The sequence below is a fragment of the Eubalaena glacialis genome, chromosome 12 (assembly GCF_028564815.1).
Source record: "Eubalaena glacialis isolate mEubGla1 chromosome 12, mEubGla1.1.hap2.+ XY, whole genome shotgun sequence".
Classification (NCBI taxonomy): domain Eukaryota; kingdom Metazoa; phylum Chordata; class Mammalia; order Artiodactyla; family Balaenidae; genus Eubalaena; species Eubalaena glacialis.
Genome location: NC_083727.1, coordinates 71,544,594 through 71,561,074, shown reverse-complemented (window position 1 = coordinate 71,561,074; position 16,481 = coordinate 71,544,594). Strand labels below are relative to the sequence as shown.

Here is a 16,481-nt window from a genome sequence, read left to right as displayed (position 1 = left end):
AAGAAGAAGAATCGGGTTTCTGCATCACCACTACAAAGCCACTCAGGCATATGGCAAATCAGATAGACCAATTTGGTTACAATCTTCTAGTCACATATATACAAACATGGTTTTGGTATTAAGAATTGTTTTTAATGGGCAGAAGACCTAAGTAGACATTTCTCCAAAGAAGATATACAGATTGCCAACAGACACATGAAAGAATGCTCAACATCATTAATCATTAGAGAAATGCAAATCAAAACTACAATGAGGTATCATCTCATACCAGTCAGAATGGCCATCATCAAAAAATCTAGAAACAATAAATGCTGGAGAGGGTGTGGAGAAAAGGGAACACTCTTGCACTGTTGGTGGGAATGTAAATTGATACAGCCACTATGGAGAACAGTATGGAGGTTCCTTAAAAAACTAAAATTAGAACTACCATACGACCCAGCAATCCCACTACTGGGCATATACCCTGAGAAAACCATAATTCAGAAAGAGTCATGTACCAAAATATTCATTGCAGCTCTGTTTACAATAGCCAGGACATGGAAGCAACCTAGGTGTCCATCATCGGATGAATGGATAAAGAAGATGTGGCACATACATACAATGGAATATTACTCAGCCATAAAAAGAAATGAAATGGAGGTATTTGTAATGAGGTGGATGGAGTTAGAGTCTGTCATACAGAGTGAAGTAAGTCAGAAAGAGAAAAAGAAATACAGTATGCTAACACATATATATGGAATCTAAGGGAAAAAAAAAAAAAAAAGGTCATGAAGAACCTAGTGGCAAGACGGGAATAAAGACACAGACCTACTAGAGAATGGACTTGAGGATATGGGGAGGGGGAGGGGTGAGATGTGACAGGGTGAGAGAGTGTCATGGACATATATACACTACCAAATGTAAAATAGATAGCTAGTGGGAAGCAGCCGCATAGCACAGGGAGATCAGCTCGGTGCTTTGTGACCACCTAGAGGGGTGGGATAGGGAGGGTGGGAGGGAGGGAGATGCAAGAGGGAAGAGATATGGGAACATATGTATATGTATAACTGATTCACTTTGTTATAAAGCAGAAACTAACACACCATTGTAAAGCAATTATACTTCAATAAAGATGTTTAAAAAAAATAAAAAAAAATAAAAAAAAAAAAAAGAATTGTTTTTATAACCAGCTTCTAATCTCTATTAACTTATGTAGTGGAAAATAGTATTCATTTTCTTAATTAACCATGTTTTATTTTTCTGTTTATTTTGTTATTTGAATTACTCATGTAACGATATCAAAGCCACTAATAAATTTTGAGGAAAAATCTTCAAACAAGATTAATATTTTGACTAACCTCATCACTGTGGCAAAACATAGGAGTAAACACATTTTCCAAGAGAGAAAGTACATGTTCATATGCTTCAAAAAGACATCTCATAGTCTGAAGTTTCACAACATCTATATATGGGCCTTCAGCAACTGTTAAAAAAATTATATTGCAAAAATTGTTTATGAAAAGCACAAATACATTATATATTAGTTTAAAATTCATTACAGTGAAAAGAGCATACAAACAATACTAAGACTGTTTTGCAGAAAATCCACTGTAAGGTGCAGATCACACCAGAGAGGAATTAGAACAACCAAGCTCCAGTTCTGGCAAGTATTAGTTATGTGAATTGTGAATAAGTTTCTTCATCAAAGCTTTCATCTTGTTAGTAAAATAGGATAATGCCTGCCTGTGTATCTCACACAGCTGTTGCAATAAGCAGGGAATAAAAGAGAAAACTCTGAAAAGAGTAAAAGAGCTACAGAATTCATCCTCATCTTTTACTTACTTTTTTGAATCTCTTCTACAATGAAGGGATCAAATCGAATTTTGTCAATACTTTCATCCAAACAATATGTTTTATAAATCTTTTGCAACTCTTCATGAAGAGATAGCATTTCATCATTTGATAACTCTGGTCGCAAAATTCTGTCATTGAATTCCTCTAGAAAATTCGGAAAGAATAAAAAAAAAAAATAAAAAGAATTATTTTCATAGAATAAAACTACTCAATGAAAACTTCATGTTCCCACTCTAATTGTAATCAATATTAAAAGCAGCAAATATGAGCAATCTACTCATCATTTTAAGCTTTTTAAAAAGATTTAATTGGGAGGAAAACAACTAGAGATGAAAGAGAAGCTCAATCAAATATTTTATATACAAATATAAAATGCATAAATATTTCCATAGCAATACAAATTTTCTAAAATTTATAATAATAAACACACTTGTAAAATGCTGTTTAAAGAACATATTGGATTAATTTCTTATACCAAGGGTCTTTAATATTTTGAAATCTGATTCCCTAAATAACAGTGAAAACTAAGGCTTTTTTTAGTCCCAATGTTTTTAAACAATATTTCTGTCCATCATGGAGGCTGTAGACTAGTGATGGAGCTCAGAGTCTGAACAAATCAATCTTTTTTTTCTAAAATGAGAAAGGACAGCATTAGGAAAGCCAAAATATTGACTGCCTTTTTTTTTTTTTTACTACAAGAGGTAATATGGAGCTTACCCCTTAATTCTTAATTATCCAAACTGAAACCCAGTGAGGTAAGGAAGAAGTTTTTACAAAAAGAAAAAACTGGAACAGAACATATAAGATCTTTGGGATGACAGCAAATTCATATAATTGGAGTCTCAAAAAGAAAGGAGAGAGAAAGTAAGGCAGAATACTTGAAGAGATAACAGCCAAGAATTTTCAAAAATGATGAAAAACACCAACATTCAAGTAAAATCCAAGCAGAATAAATTTTTTTAAAACTACACATTACAGTCAAATTGCTGAAACCCCAAAATAAAGAGAAAACTGCAAAACCTATCAGGGAGAAAAGGGACATACATACAGGGGAACAAACATAAGAATGGAAGCTAATTTCTCCTGAGAAACAATGGTGCTGTTCAAAAGGTAATGGAAGAATGACTTAGAATGTTGAATGAAAAAAACCCATCAACCTAAAATTTTATATTTGGTGAAAATATCCTTTTAAAATGAATATAAAATAACATCTTTTCAGACAAAAGTTAAGAGAATTTACCCCCAGCTGAATGGTACATAAGAAATGCAAAAAAAAAAAAAAAAAAAGTACTTCAGCAGAAGGAAAATGATATAGAAACCGGTTTTGCAGAAAAAAATAAAGACCACCAGAAAAGTAAATATGCCAATAACTATCAGGGCCAAAATATGTGTGTGTGCGCACGCGTGTGTGTAAGAATGTGCACAGCAGCTTTATTCAGAATAGCCCAAAAGTGGAAGCAGTCCAGATATCCATCTACAAGAAGAATGAAGAAAGAGTGGTACCCTCATACAAAAGAATATTACACATAGCAATAAAAAGGAGCAAACCACTCATCTACACAACACCATGATTCAATCTTGAAAAGCATTATCCTCCATCAATGAAGCCAGGCACAAAAGAGTACATACTATGAGATTCCATTTATATAAGGAAACTGTACAGGCAAAATTAATCTGTGGTGAGAGAAATGAGATCAGTGATCGCTTTGGCAGGAGTGGGAGCAGGGGTGGATCATTTGGGAAGGGCCCTAAGGGAACTTTCTAGGGTGATGGAAATGGTCTTTATCTCAATAAAGGTGTAGGTTTGTAGGTTATACAGAGTGCAGATTTCTCAAAACTGATTAAACTGTATATTTAAGTTCTATGAGCTTCACTGTGTAAATTATACCTCAATTTTTAAAAAGTTATATTTAAAAAAGAAATTAGGTACATTAAAAAATTAGTCTGCTCACAGAGAGTCCATACAGTGTCTCTAAATCCAATAATGGAAGACGTTATAGAACTTCTAGCCAAAATAAAACATTTTTGTATTTGATTATTGAATCAAAATAATCCTTAATAAAAACTGTGACAAAGTACTAATGACTGGGTCTTTAACATATTTTCATTATTCTGAATTTTTAGCAGTTATTTTTCTGCTAAGAGGATTTGGTTGAAGTCAGTTACAGATTATGTTCCAATGTGTAAAGGAGTGGACACTTGAGCGATAACTCACAGGTACTCTTAGAGTATCTAGCAAATGAAATTTAGTACAATAACAGATGACAGCTACAACATCTGATCTAAACAGTCAAACATATGACAAAGTTTAACAATGACTTTAGTAAAGTACACAGATAAGCCTCACCCACAGTCAGACAAATCTGCAACACGTGCACTGCTCCTTCTTGTTTCAGAAAGTTCATAAACCGAAATAAGAGATCCTGTTGCTCTCTGATTTGCTTCAATTCTAACTTCAGCACCTTGATACAATATGGGAGAAAGAGTAAGTTAGAGCTATGTAAATACATGATAAAATTGTTTATATCAAAAGTAATATAAGTTATTGCTGAAAATACTTACAGATGGTTTTTTATTTCTAGGTTCTGCAAATTTCTGCAAGAATGGAACCAAAGGGGAAGGTGGTTCAGTCGCTTTTTCAGGCTTTGAAGAAAGAATTAATTAACTCAGTAACATGTCATTTGATTTTACAGATGTGAATCAAAACTCAATGCAATCTGAAGTATTTTCTAACATGTTCAATACTCACTGGACTGTCATCTATGAAGATGATAAGCAAATGATTCACAGTATCCTAATGGAAAATAATAAACAAAGATCAAAATAAATCCATTACCGCGTTTTGCCCAGAATTCTCAAAGCTTTTATCATATTATGAAAGTTTCTGGAAAAATTAAGAAACAAATGGAGCAGGGGCAAAGCATCTGCACTTATGTAATACAGAGGGACTTTTAAAAAATCTACAATACAGGGTTCTTTGGACTTCCCTGGTGGTCCAGTGGTAAAGAATCCACCTTCTGCTGCAGGGGACACAGGTTCAATCCCTGGTCCGGGAAGATCCCACATGCCACGGGGCAACTAAGCCCATGCACCACAACTACTGAGCTCGACCACCTCAACTAGAGAGCCTGCATACCGCAAACTACAGAGCCCACACACCCTGGAGCCTGCGCGCCACAACTAGAGAGAGAAAACCCACATGCCACAACCAGAGAGAAGCCCACGCACCGCAATGAAGAGCCCACGCAGCACAACGAAAGATCCCACATGCCTCAACAAAGATCCCGCGTGCCGCAACTAAGACCCAATGCAGCCAAAAATAAATTAAATAAATAAATAAATAATAAATAAATCTTTTAAAAAAAAAATCTACGATACAGGATTCTCAACTTTTGTGAAAATGGGAAAAGAAAAGTTATTCTGACTTTGGCATTCAAAACATTTATCAATTATCCCTATTTCTTCAAAATCTTACTGGATCAAAAGTAAAAGCAACCCAAGTATCCATCAATAGATGAATGAATAAGCAAAATGTAACATATACTTAAAATGAAATATTACTCAGCCTTGAAAAGGAAGGGAATTCTGATATATGCTACAATGCAGATGAACACTGAGGATATTATGCTAAGTAAAATAAGCCAAATACTGCAAATACTGCATCATTCTACTAATATGTGGTAATTAGAGTAGTCAAATTCATCGAGACAGAAAGTACAGTCAGGAAGTAGAGTTGCCAGGGGCCAGGAGGAATAGAGAATTACTGTTTACATGGGTACAGAGTTTCAGTTTTACGAGATAAAAAGAGTTCTGGAGATAGGTAATGGTGGTGGTTGCTCAACAATATAAATGTATTTAATACCACTAAACTGTACATAGAAAAACATTTAAGATGGTAAATTTTATGTTTTATGTATCTGATCACAATGAAAGAAAAAAAATGTTTTTTACGTCTTACTGGATCAGCTAGGAAATCCAAAGAAGGGAGGAACACTGAACCAGAGAGAATCTCTCTTAAAAGTAAGGTCAAGGATCTGGAAAAAGGAACAACATTGTACATATTTAGTGATTTACATCAGGTCTTACCTGGGAATCTTGTTATTATGCAGACTATCATCAGTAGGTCTGGGGTATGCACTGAGACTCTGCCATCTCTAACAAGCCCCCAAGTAACGCTCGTGCTACTGGTTCACAGACCACACCCAGAGCCCTTAACTGGCTAAAAGAGAATACTATTTAAGAGGAAAAAAGCATTTCCTCAGCAGGAGGAACCTGAGTGAGCATTAGAAAAACACCACCTCAAATATTAAAATTTTACATATAATAAATTAATATGTAAAACCTAATACTTGTAATCGTATAATTTTTATAATTAATTTAAATTAATATTATAAAACAATTTGTTTAAAGTAAAAATATTTTAATTAAAATATTTTTTTAATTTAATTAAAAATTTTAAATACAATAAAGTAATATTTAAAGTACATCACTAAAAATAAGCCATGGTTGTATGTATTGTACAGCACAGGGAAATACAGCCATTATTTTGTAATAACTCTAAATGGAGTATAATCTATAAAAATATCGAATTACTATGTTGTACACCTGAAACTAATTTAACATTATAAATTATACTTCAATTTAAATAAATAAATAAATAAATAAAAATAAGCCATGGTCTTTTTCCTCTAAGGATTATTAGGATAAGAGTAAAGAGGTAACTTTATGGAATAATCTAAACATGCTCTTGCAGAAATAAGGGAGGCAGGACTAAACTACCTCTAACTATACTTCCCAGGTGGATACCTTAAAACCCAAACTTGTCTGTATAATTTGTTTTTTTTTTTTTTTTTTTTTTTTATAATTTGTTCAAAGTGTTTCTGCCAGTGAATCATAATATGCATGTCTTTTAAAAGGAACACCAAGGAAGTAATAAAGTCTAATGATCTCAAGTAAGAAAATTAATTTTTTACATTTGTCTTTGATTTCCTAAGATCAATTTCCAAGAAAAAATTCTTAGCAACACAACACATCATGAACGCTTAGTACCTAAAATGGCATTTTAAGACCTGATAAATTATATTTCTTCAATGACAAATTATTCATATCATAGCCTAATCTCAAGTTTTAGTGTATTCCTATTATGATCAAGAATAGCAATATGGGCTTCCCTGGTGGCGCAGTGGTTGAGAATCTGCCTGCCGATGCAGGGGACATGGGTTCGAACCCTGGTCTGGGAAGATCCCACATGCCGCGGAGCAACTAGGCCCGTGAGCCACAATTACTGAGCCTGCGCGTCTGGAGCCTGTGCTCTGCAACAAGAGAGGCCGCGATAATGAGAGGCCCGCGCACCGCGATGAAGAGTGGCCCCCACTTGCCGCAACTAGAGGAAGCCCTAGCACAGAAACGAAGACCCAACACAGCCATAAATAAATAAATAAATAAAATTTAAAAAAAAAAAAAAAAAAAAAGAATAGCAATATACATACGGTATGGTATGCTATGACATTTTCCAGTCTATTTATACCTGCAGTCTGTTGCTTTCGGAGGCAAAATATAAGGAAAAAGTAGTTCAGTAAGTTTCCTTAAATAATGTAATTCATCTCTTCGACTCCTCAAAGCCACATGAAGCTCTGGACCATATTCTTCTAAAGCAGCTTGCTGTAAAAACTCTGTATTTTCTACTATAAATAGAGATAAAAAATAAATATTGGAAGAAGTTAACAATGTTAAATAACTTCAGCCATTTCCACTAACAAATAGAAATTAATTTAACACAGCCATTCCTTTCTTAGCCTTCCTTTCTTTCCAATATGTATTCTACTGGGAAATTTTTCACAAAAAGGATATAAAGAAAGTAAGTTTTCTCTTTGTGGGAAGTTTTTTGATTATTCAAAATTAATTGATAAAAAAGCCCTTTCACCCTTGGTAAACAAAACTTCAAACTCAGGTCATTACAAAGTATATTAAAGAAAAGCAAATTGTTTAAAGTGGAAAAAACTATAGAAGACATCTTCTAGCACACACAAAGCTTTTGTTATCAAACGTTACAGCCTGTTCATCCCCTGCAAATATTAAAAAAATCCCTCTTAAAGTTCAAATCAAAATCATTCAGGTAACCCTTTGAAGAAATTAGAGTATAGAAACTGGCTTCCTTGGTTCAGTTCTGCATCTTCTGCCCACAGTATAGGACACAAAAGGTACAGAACTGTATATGGTGGAAGTCCATGAAGTTAGATCACTTAATAAAGGTTAACTGATGATAAAAGTTACACTAACAAAAAGTTTTCTTAAAAGGCCAAACACTAAACTAATACTTTAAAAAGGAGCAGGAGAAAAACAAGTCATGCTTTCCCCTATTTGCATTCTGAGCCAAGTTTTAAAATCATGGAGTCTGTGAAGGGAATCTTAACCCTAATTCAAATGGCATTTATTTTTTACAATTTATTTCTATTTTCATTGAGAGAATGCAAGCACATTTACCAAAGAAAAGCCAAAACATACATTCTAATGGTGTGAGAACTAAGAAAGTAAATAAAGGCTACCTGTGCCAGAGGTACAAAAGAAGGACTGGCAAACAAGGACATCGTTTTTATAAGAATGTATTTTATTTTATCATTATACAATTGTTTACCATGCATTTTGCCCCAAGAATTTGGGGTACAGGTCTTTTAAAAATTTATATCATGAGCAGGGATTTAAAATAAGAAGACTAAGCTATGCTAAATCCCAGTTCTACTTCTTTATTAACTGATGATCTTAAATGATATAATCCCTTTGAGTCTCAGTTTCCACCTCAGTAAACAGTCATTAAATAGTTAACACTGAAAAGCTGCCATGCAAAATGCACAAGTAATTATAATATCTGGTGCAATTAAGCATTCACACATAACATATAGATGCTGAAAAACAGGGCATGGATTAATCCCCACTAATCACCAGTATATCTCCTGTCTAATCAGTGGGCAGTTTTCAGACCACAAAAGGAAAAGTCCCCAGAATCCACAACAAAGAGATAACTTAAGGGTGAAAGACTGATATAAGGTCCTTCAATTACTACTGAATTTAAATTAAACCAATGCTTCTAATGTATATATTTTCAACATTTCTAAGGGTGATAGAAGGACTTACATAGAAAACCTCTTTGTAATTCCTACTCTCAAGAGGCAGGTTAAGGAGAGAACACCAAGAAAGTAAAAATGAATATGTATAAAGAGCTGAACCTTTAATTTCCTGAGTATACACAATTGTGGAGCCAAAGAATTTAGAAAACAAATTCATGCATGAAAGAGAAGAAAAATCAAAAACCTGAAAACCTTTTTTACAAGTCTAATTCACTGTTATAATATTTAGAACACCAGGACCTTTGGATAAAATGCAGTCCTCCTAATTCTCTGGCCTTTTAATTCTATGGATTTCATTAATTACAATGTCATTAATGAATCCAATCTAGCATTTTATGCTGATTTTGTAATTGAGGACCATTTTTTGCATGAATAGTAGCAATTCAGCAACCCCTCTCTTGCAAAGACTCAAGGATAAATTTCAGTCAAACTGGTCTATATATATGACAGCACTTTCACAGAAACAAAATAACTTGGATATTTTATTAAACTGATCGATTAAAAAATAAAAATAAAAGATGACTCAATTTACTCATACCCTGAGTTCAAAGTGTTTGTCTTTACAACAAAATTAAGACCATATTAAAAATAATTTTCCCACATAAAAACTTGCACATAAATGTTTATAGCAGCTTTATTCATAATTGCCAAAATTTAGAAGCAACCAAGATATCCTGCAAAAGATGAATGGATAAACAAACTGTGGTACATCTGTACAATGGAATATAATTGAGCAATAAAAAGAAATGAGCTATCAACTCCACAAAAAGACATGGAGGAGCCTTAAATGATAGTTCTAAATGAAAGAAAAGGCTACAGTCTGAAAAGGCTACAGTATGATTCCAACTATATGACATCTGGAAAAGGCAAAACTGTAGAAAGAGTAAAAAGATCAGTGGTTGCTAGGGGTTCATGAAGGAAGGAGGGAGGGATAAATAGGTGAAACACAGGGGGCTGGGGGGGGCAGTGAAACTATTCAGTATGATGTTGTGTTGATGGATACATGGCATTAAGCATTTGTCAGAATCCACAGAATGTACAATATGAAGAGTAAAACCCTAATAAAAACTATGGACTTTAGTTAATAATAATGTCTCAGTACTGGCATATCAATTGTAACAAATGTACCAACCAATGCAAGGTGTTAATAATAGGGAAGGGGGGAAATATATGGGAACTCTCTATAATTTCTGCTCAGTTTTTCTGTAAACTTAAAACTGCTCTAAAAAGTAAAGTTTACTAATAAAAAAAAAAAAAACACTTTTCTATATTTTTATCTGACAGTACAGTAACCTTAACAAAATGGCTACAACAAAGTTACTATCTTCTGGTGTGTTTTTGCCAGTGACAGGACAATTATTTTAAAAGTTAATTTTTTTAATTTAACAATTAAATTATACGTATTTAAACTCTTCCACTTTTTAACTATGTTGAAGGTAAAACTTTTGAATTGTTATAATATTATAAGATGAACACAGAAAAATTTAAAAATGTAATTTGAAATGCTTCTCATACCTGAGGAATTATTCATACCAAAGGACAAATAATTTAACTACCACTCTACAATTTCCCCAAATATACTGTGATTATACAAACTGATATTATGAGGGAGGGAAAATTGGTTCCATGCTCAAATGAGTTTGGGATGTGCTGGGTTAAAAAAAGTTAAAGTTACTTCTTTGCTGCAGGACTATTGAGATACTTTGGAATGCTAGTACTTACTGGGTATTTCCAGAAGAGGAATACAATACATAGTAATTACCAGAAAATATGACCATGATACTTCTTCTACATAGTCATCTACATAGAGTAGTATTCTGCAGAACATACTTGGGGAAGCACTGACAAAGAAGAATACCAAATGCAGATACAAGGAAAATCTCAGTTTCACAAAGAACTAAGTACAGAGCATATAAGTAATTTTGTTTAAAAGGTATATTTCAGCTTGATCTAAGAGCAAGAAAAGCCCCCAAATGAAGGTTTCATCCAATCAGCAAACGTTTGATGAATGTATGCTATGTGTACATCATGACAGTATAAAGGCCAGGATACACATAAGAAACTGCAAACAGGTCATCCTGGCTAAAGTATCATACATAGTGAAGGACAAGAGTAGATCAAAATACTTGACTAAATAGGAAAGGGTTTAAAATATAGGACAGTTTCGACTCTGTAGCAGTCGCTAAGTTTTTTTTTTTTTTTTTGAGTAGGGAGGTAACAGAATTGTGGCATTGTGAAATTAACACAGTAGCAATAAATAGGATAGGCTCCATCAAAACTGTTGAAATCATTAAGAAAAAAGGAGGGAAGAGATGTGAGAGACACCTCAGAGGAAGTAATGAAGGCAACAGACTACCATTCAAAAAAAGACAAGATTCATCAATAATATATCTAAAGATGATCCGAGTGTACCTTAATTTTCATAGATTCTTGAGTTCTCAAAATCACTTATATGTTAACAAATTATTGAAAGGGATTTCAGTTTAAACTAATACTTTCACAGCATCTGTGAATATATCACTTAATTTATCAGTACTCAGACTTAGATATTTAAAGTGAAAGTTGGTATATAAAAACAAACGCACTCAAACTTTGTAGCAGTGTAAGAAACGTAAAACTTTGTATTACCTTTCTGACTGGCTTTAACGATCACTTCTATGTGCTTCATTGCTGCTTTTAATAGTTTCTTGGTGATAATAGATGGAATATCCACCTAGAAAAATTCAACATTAAAATAAAACTTTTAAAATAATTATCACTAAGTTACAATGGCAGGAACAATGTATTTAAGGTATTGGAACATATGATCTTAAAAATCAGTGGTATTATTGGGAATCTTTCAAAAATATAATTTAAAAGCACTTTACATTCTTGGATCATACTAACTGTAAATTTAGACAGTTTTACTACAACAGTAATGAAAATACACCTTCATATGCATACCCTATACACTAAATTTTTCTCACAAAATAGTATCTTTGTTCTTGACTTATTTCTTTAATGTGTTCATTCTAAATGCATTCAAGAAAAAAAATCTCAAGTAACTTTATCGTCCCTTTGAGGTTATAAACTTGTGTTTACTAAGGTCACTTGAAAATAAACTTTTCATTCAGCTTACAAGGTAAATCCCGGTTTCAAGATATATGGAAGCATTCTATTTTGGAATAATATTAAGTTTCATCATTCCCCACAGGCATTGTTCAACTTAAAGGTTGGAAACTGTAGTGACTAGGGTAGGTTAGTAAGAGAGGACTGGGGGCTTACAAGTACACACATAAAAGAGACATAAAATAAAATAACTTTAAAAAAAGCCCTGCAAATTAAGTAAATCACCAAAAAGCATGTTTATTGGAGTTCAACAGGCTTATCTTCCATCACAAAGCTCAACACATCATATTCTCCCTTTATCAAAGGCATGAGAAAATTGCATCACAATAGTGTTGTTTTGTGTTAACTTTTCAGTTCTTTTTAAATTCCTCATTAAGAAAGAGGAAAAACATCACAGGCTGATAAATCTAGTAAGTGTAATGGATCATAAGCCCCCAAATTTGAGTGATTTACTAGCAAAACCCAGGGCAGATTACAGGTATCTTTTGGCTGTATAAGATCAAACATGTTCAATAAGAGGGGATGTTTTTGCTAGCAGCACACCTTTTTGCACAATAACATTACTCTGCATTTATCCCTGCTCTCTTGGTACTCAGTGATTATAAATTCATCTCATATATATTTATCAAATAAACAAGATGTTTTCATTTTTAAATATTTTACGGAATCTTGTCTTCTGAGAATACGCATGAAAATTTTCCCTTGTAAGTTCCATTTTAGAGACTTCAGGTCAAAATCAAAATTATAAAATAGTGAGTTTGTCACTAAACTTTGATTAAAAAAAGAAAAAAAAAACAACAACACTGTGGACCTTAAATGACTGTTTTCATTATCCCCAAACTCCCAATTTACATTAGTCAGGCCATGTTATCAAGGATATAACACTGTACTAGGAATGACATGACCCAGGCCTAATCTTTTGCCCATCAACTACCTCTGACACTCTGACAAAGAATATTACTAACTTTCTATAAAATGGGTATGACAATGACCCACTTATCTCCCAGGACAGTATACAGATAAAATGAAATGTACCATAACAATCCAGAAAGTGGAAAAAAGTATTTGAAAATCATATATCTGATGAAGGAAGTATACCCAGAATAGATAATGAACTCTTACATCTCAATAATTAAAAGACAAATAACTCAGTTTAAAAAAATGGGCAAAGAATTTGAATACACATTTCTCCCCAAAAAAAGATACACAAATGGCCAATAAGCATCTGAAAGGATGCTCGACAACATTAGTCATAGGGAAAGGCAAATCAAAGCCACAGTGAGATACCACTTCACACCCACTAGCATGGTTAGAATAAAAAAGTGAGATAATAACTAGTTCTGGCAAGGATGTGGAGAAATCAGAACCCTCATACACTGCTGGTGGGAATGCAAAATGGTACAGCCACTTAGGAAAACAGTCTGACAGTTCCTCAAAAGTTAAACACAGAGTTACCACTTGACCCAGCAATTACACTCCTAGGTAAACCCAAAAGAAATGAAAACAAATATTCCACCCCCTCGCCCCCCAAAAAACCTGTACACAAACACTATGGCAGCATTATTCATAATAGCCAACTGATGGATGGATGGATGGATGGATGAACAAAATGTGGCATATCCATACAACAGAACATTACTCAGACATAAAAAAGAATAAGTACTGATACAGCTACAACATGACAACATGAATAAACCTTGAAAATATGCTAAGTGAAAACAACCAATCACAAACATTATGCTACATGAAAGCAAGCAATCACAAAAACTACAGAAAGGATTTTATAGTTAGCATGTATTATATTCAATCAACCAACAATCCTACCACTGGACATCAGTTTTCCTTTTCAGACTTCCTTATTATAAACTATACTGCAATGAATCTTCGAACATACATTTTTACAAACTACTGTGATTATTTCTTTAAAATATACTAAGAAAAAAAATGGAATTAAATTTGGGAGCATAGACATTTTTAAGTCTTTTAATAAAGATTACCAAACTGCCTTCCAGGGTAAGAGTTACATCAATCTGAATTTGTACTTGCTTTGCCTGTTTCCCCACAATCACCACTGCTAGATACTATCATTCTTTTTTACCTTTCCCAACCTGATAGGCAAAAGAATAGTATCTCATCAAAAGACTATATTTCATGTGAGACAACATATTTTCAAATATTCACTGGCCATTTTATATTTTTCTTTTGTGAACTACTTATTCATAATTTTTGCATATCTTTGCCACAGTACTTGACTGTATTGTTCACTTCTCAAATAGGTATAGAAACATTTAACAAGATTTATCTTTATTTACTAATGGCAGATACGATATGCCAATTTATTGAACATGTCAATACGTTCAATTCTATCGAACTGACAAGGCAGTAGACAAGTATTTATGTCTACAGCCAACACACTGTTAAGTATATACAGACAGAAGCTCAAACATAAACAAACTATGGCTTGAAATTTTTTAAAAAGTAGATCATAATCATTACCCTGTATTCAGTAAATTCATCTAACTGGAACATGAATTTTTTTTTCTCTAATTTTCTTTTTATTTCTAATTGCCACAAACCAAGATATCCAAACATTAAAATAAAGAAAGCAAAATTGATCAATTAATCAAAAGTAATCCATTTATCTTTTAATCTAAAAAATTAAAAGTGAGGAACAAAACAAATACATACAGTATAGAAATTCCCAAATTTCTCATTATAAATATATACCTTGTGAATCCTTCGAATTAAGACAGATGCAAAAAACCGTAATATAATTCTCAGTTCATCAACAAAGGACTCATCATCTGTTACATCCCTTCAATTGAGGAGAAAAGCAAGCATTTAGAAGTTCAAAGAAATATACAGCTTCCCCTTCCAGAAAACAAGAAAAGTCTAGAACTGACTTTTTTCCATTTACTTACGCTATTTTTTTTAACAAATAATGCATTACAGTATAGAACAAAAGAAATATACAAAGAATAGAAATCTCCCATAATTCTAGTACCAAGACATAATTACTGTTAACTAAATTATAGTATATATTTCCCTGCAGACATTCACATGTACGTGGTCATATTTTTAAGATTTTTAAGATCATTTTCTAAACATCATCAAAGAAATATCTAAGAAATAAAACAAAGAATAATATTGAGAAGCAACAATTACATACTAAATTTTAAATTAGTTTAAATATTTCTAGATTAATAATATAAACTAATTCTAAAAGTAAGGAAAAAAAGTGTGTGTTCTATTTGAAAAAGAAAATAAACTGAAACTCAACTGTTTTTAAACAGAAATTTTGACAACCTTCTCCTGAGTTTTCCTGTAGCCCTGAGGTCCCTAGAAGAATAAGGATACTTCCCTAATCAAAGGCAAGAAAGACAGGTACGTATAATGGTGATATTCTGAACTTGAAGATGATGCTACCTGTTAAGTCCCTTGGTAGAATAAGGAAGATAATTGTATCAATCATGCTTCCCACTATTAACTCCAAGGAAGCGGATTTCACAGCATCAAAGGAGAAAATACAGACTTTAACATTTACAAATACAGCCAGATTTTATGTCTGAAGAGTCATAATGTGGGCGTAGGGGTGGGGCGGGGTCGCGGTGGGGAAGTTTTACAACAGGATTCATTTTACAAAAGGTCTCACCATCAACTTTACTTAAGTGGCAAATGTCCCATATTTAAGACAGACTCCAATGTAAAAAATTAATTTATATAAGCTTTTCAGGAAAATATGCCATATAAACTGAATATTAAATTTGTTTTAATACACTATAGATCAACTCAACTACTAGCATTTTTTTTTTTCCGGCCATGCCACGTGGCTTGCGGGATCTTAGTTCCCTGATCAGGGATCGAACCTAGGCCCACAGCAGTGAAAGCACTGAGTCCTAACCACTGGACCACCAGGGAAGTCCCCTACTAGCATTTTTAAATTAGGAAATTCAAAATATACTGAATCTATATAAAATTTGGGTAGTTATCATTAAATATTACATCTGTAAGTCACACAGGTTTAAGTGTTCAAATATATAACTAAATACATGATGCTTATGTAAGGGAACATCTGTTTTATTAAATGATATAACTAGGGATTTCTGATTGTCAAACTAGACTTTTTTTTTCAGATCCATATCCTGCTAAGCATAGGGCACTTGTACATCCACATCAGACACCAAACACAAAGTTACTTTGGAAAAAAACATATTAATTTTCCAGGAAAAGTCTACTGAAATTAACTTTCAATTTAATGAAATATCTGAATATAAATTTTTCCTGTAAATGTACAACTATTTCAAATGTAAAAAGTGCATACAAAATAGTAAATCACTCCTACAATTAGGAGTCATGAGAAATTCTACAAGTTACTTGAGGACACGGCGAGGGGGAAGGGTAAGCTGGGACGAAGTG

At 33.1% G+C, this 16,481-nt stretch overlaps 1 protein-coding gene across 2 annotated transcripts in view; it reads right to left on the bottom strand.

Moving 5' to 3' along the window:
- Positions 1–16,481, bottom strand: part of SNX14 (sorting nexin 14) — a 73,731-nt gene that overhangs the window by 35,010 nt on the left and 22,240 nt on the right. For both annotated transcript variants that reach the window (XM_061207731.1, XM_061207732.1), the window contains exons 6-14: positions 14,793–14,880; positions 11,586–11,670; positions 7,361–7,517; positions 5,792–5,867; positions 4,583–4,627; positions 4,396–4,476; positions 4,181–4,295; positions 1,822–1,977; positions 1,338–1,462 (exon numbers count right to left, since the gene is read on the bottom strand). In XM_061207731.1, the coding sequence (XP_061063714.1) occupies positions 1,338–1,462; positions 1,822–1,977; positions 4,181–4,295; positions 4,396–4,476; positions 4,583–4,627; positions 5,792–5,867; positions 7,361–7,517; positions 11,586–11,670; positions 14,793–14,880 (928 nt within the window). The remainder of the gene's footprint in view (positions 1–1,337; positions 1,463–1,821; positions 1,978–4,180; positions 4,296–4,395; positions 4,477–4,582; positions 4,628–5,791; positions 5,868–7,360; positions 7,518–11,585; positions 11,671–14,792; positions 14,881–16,481) is intronic.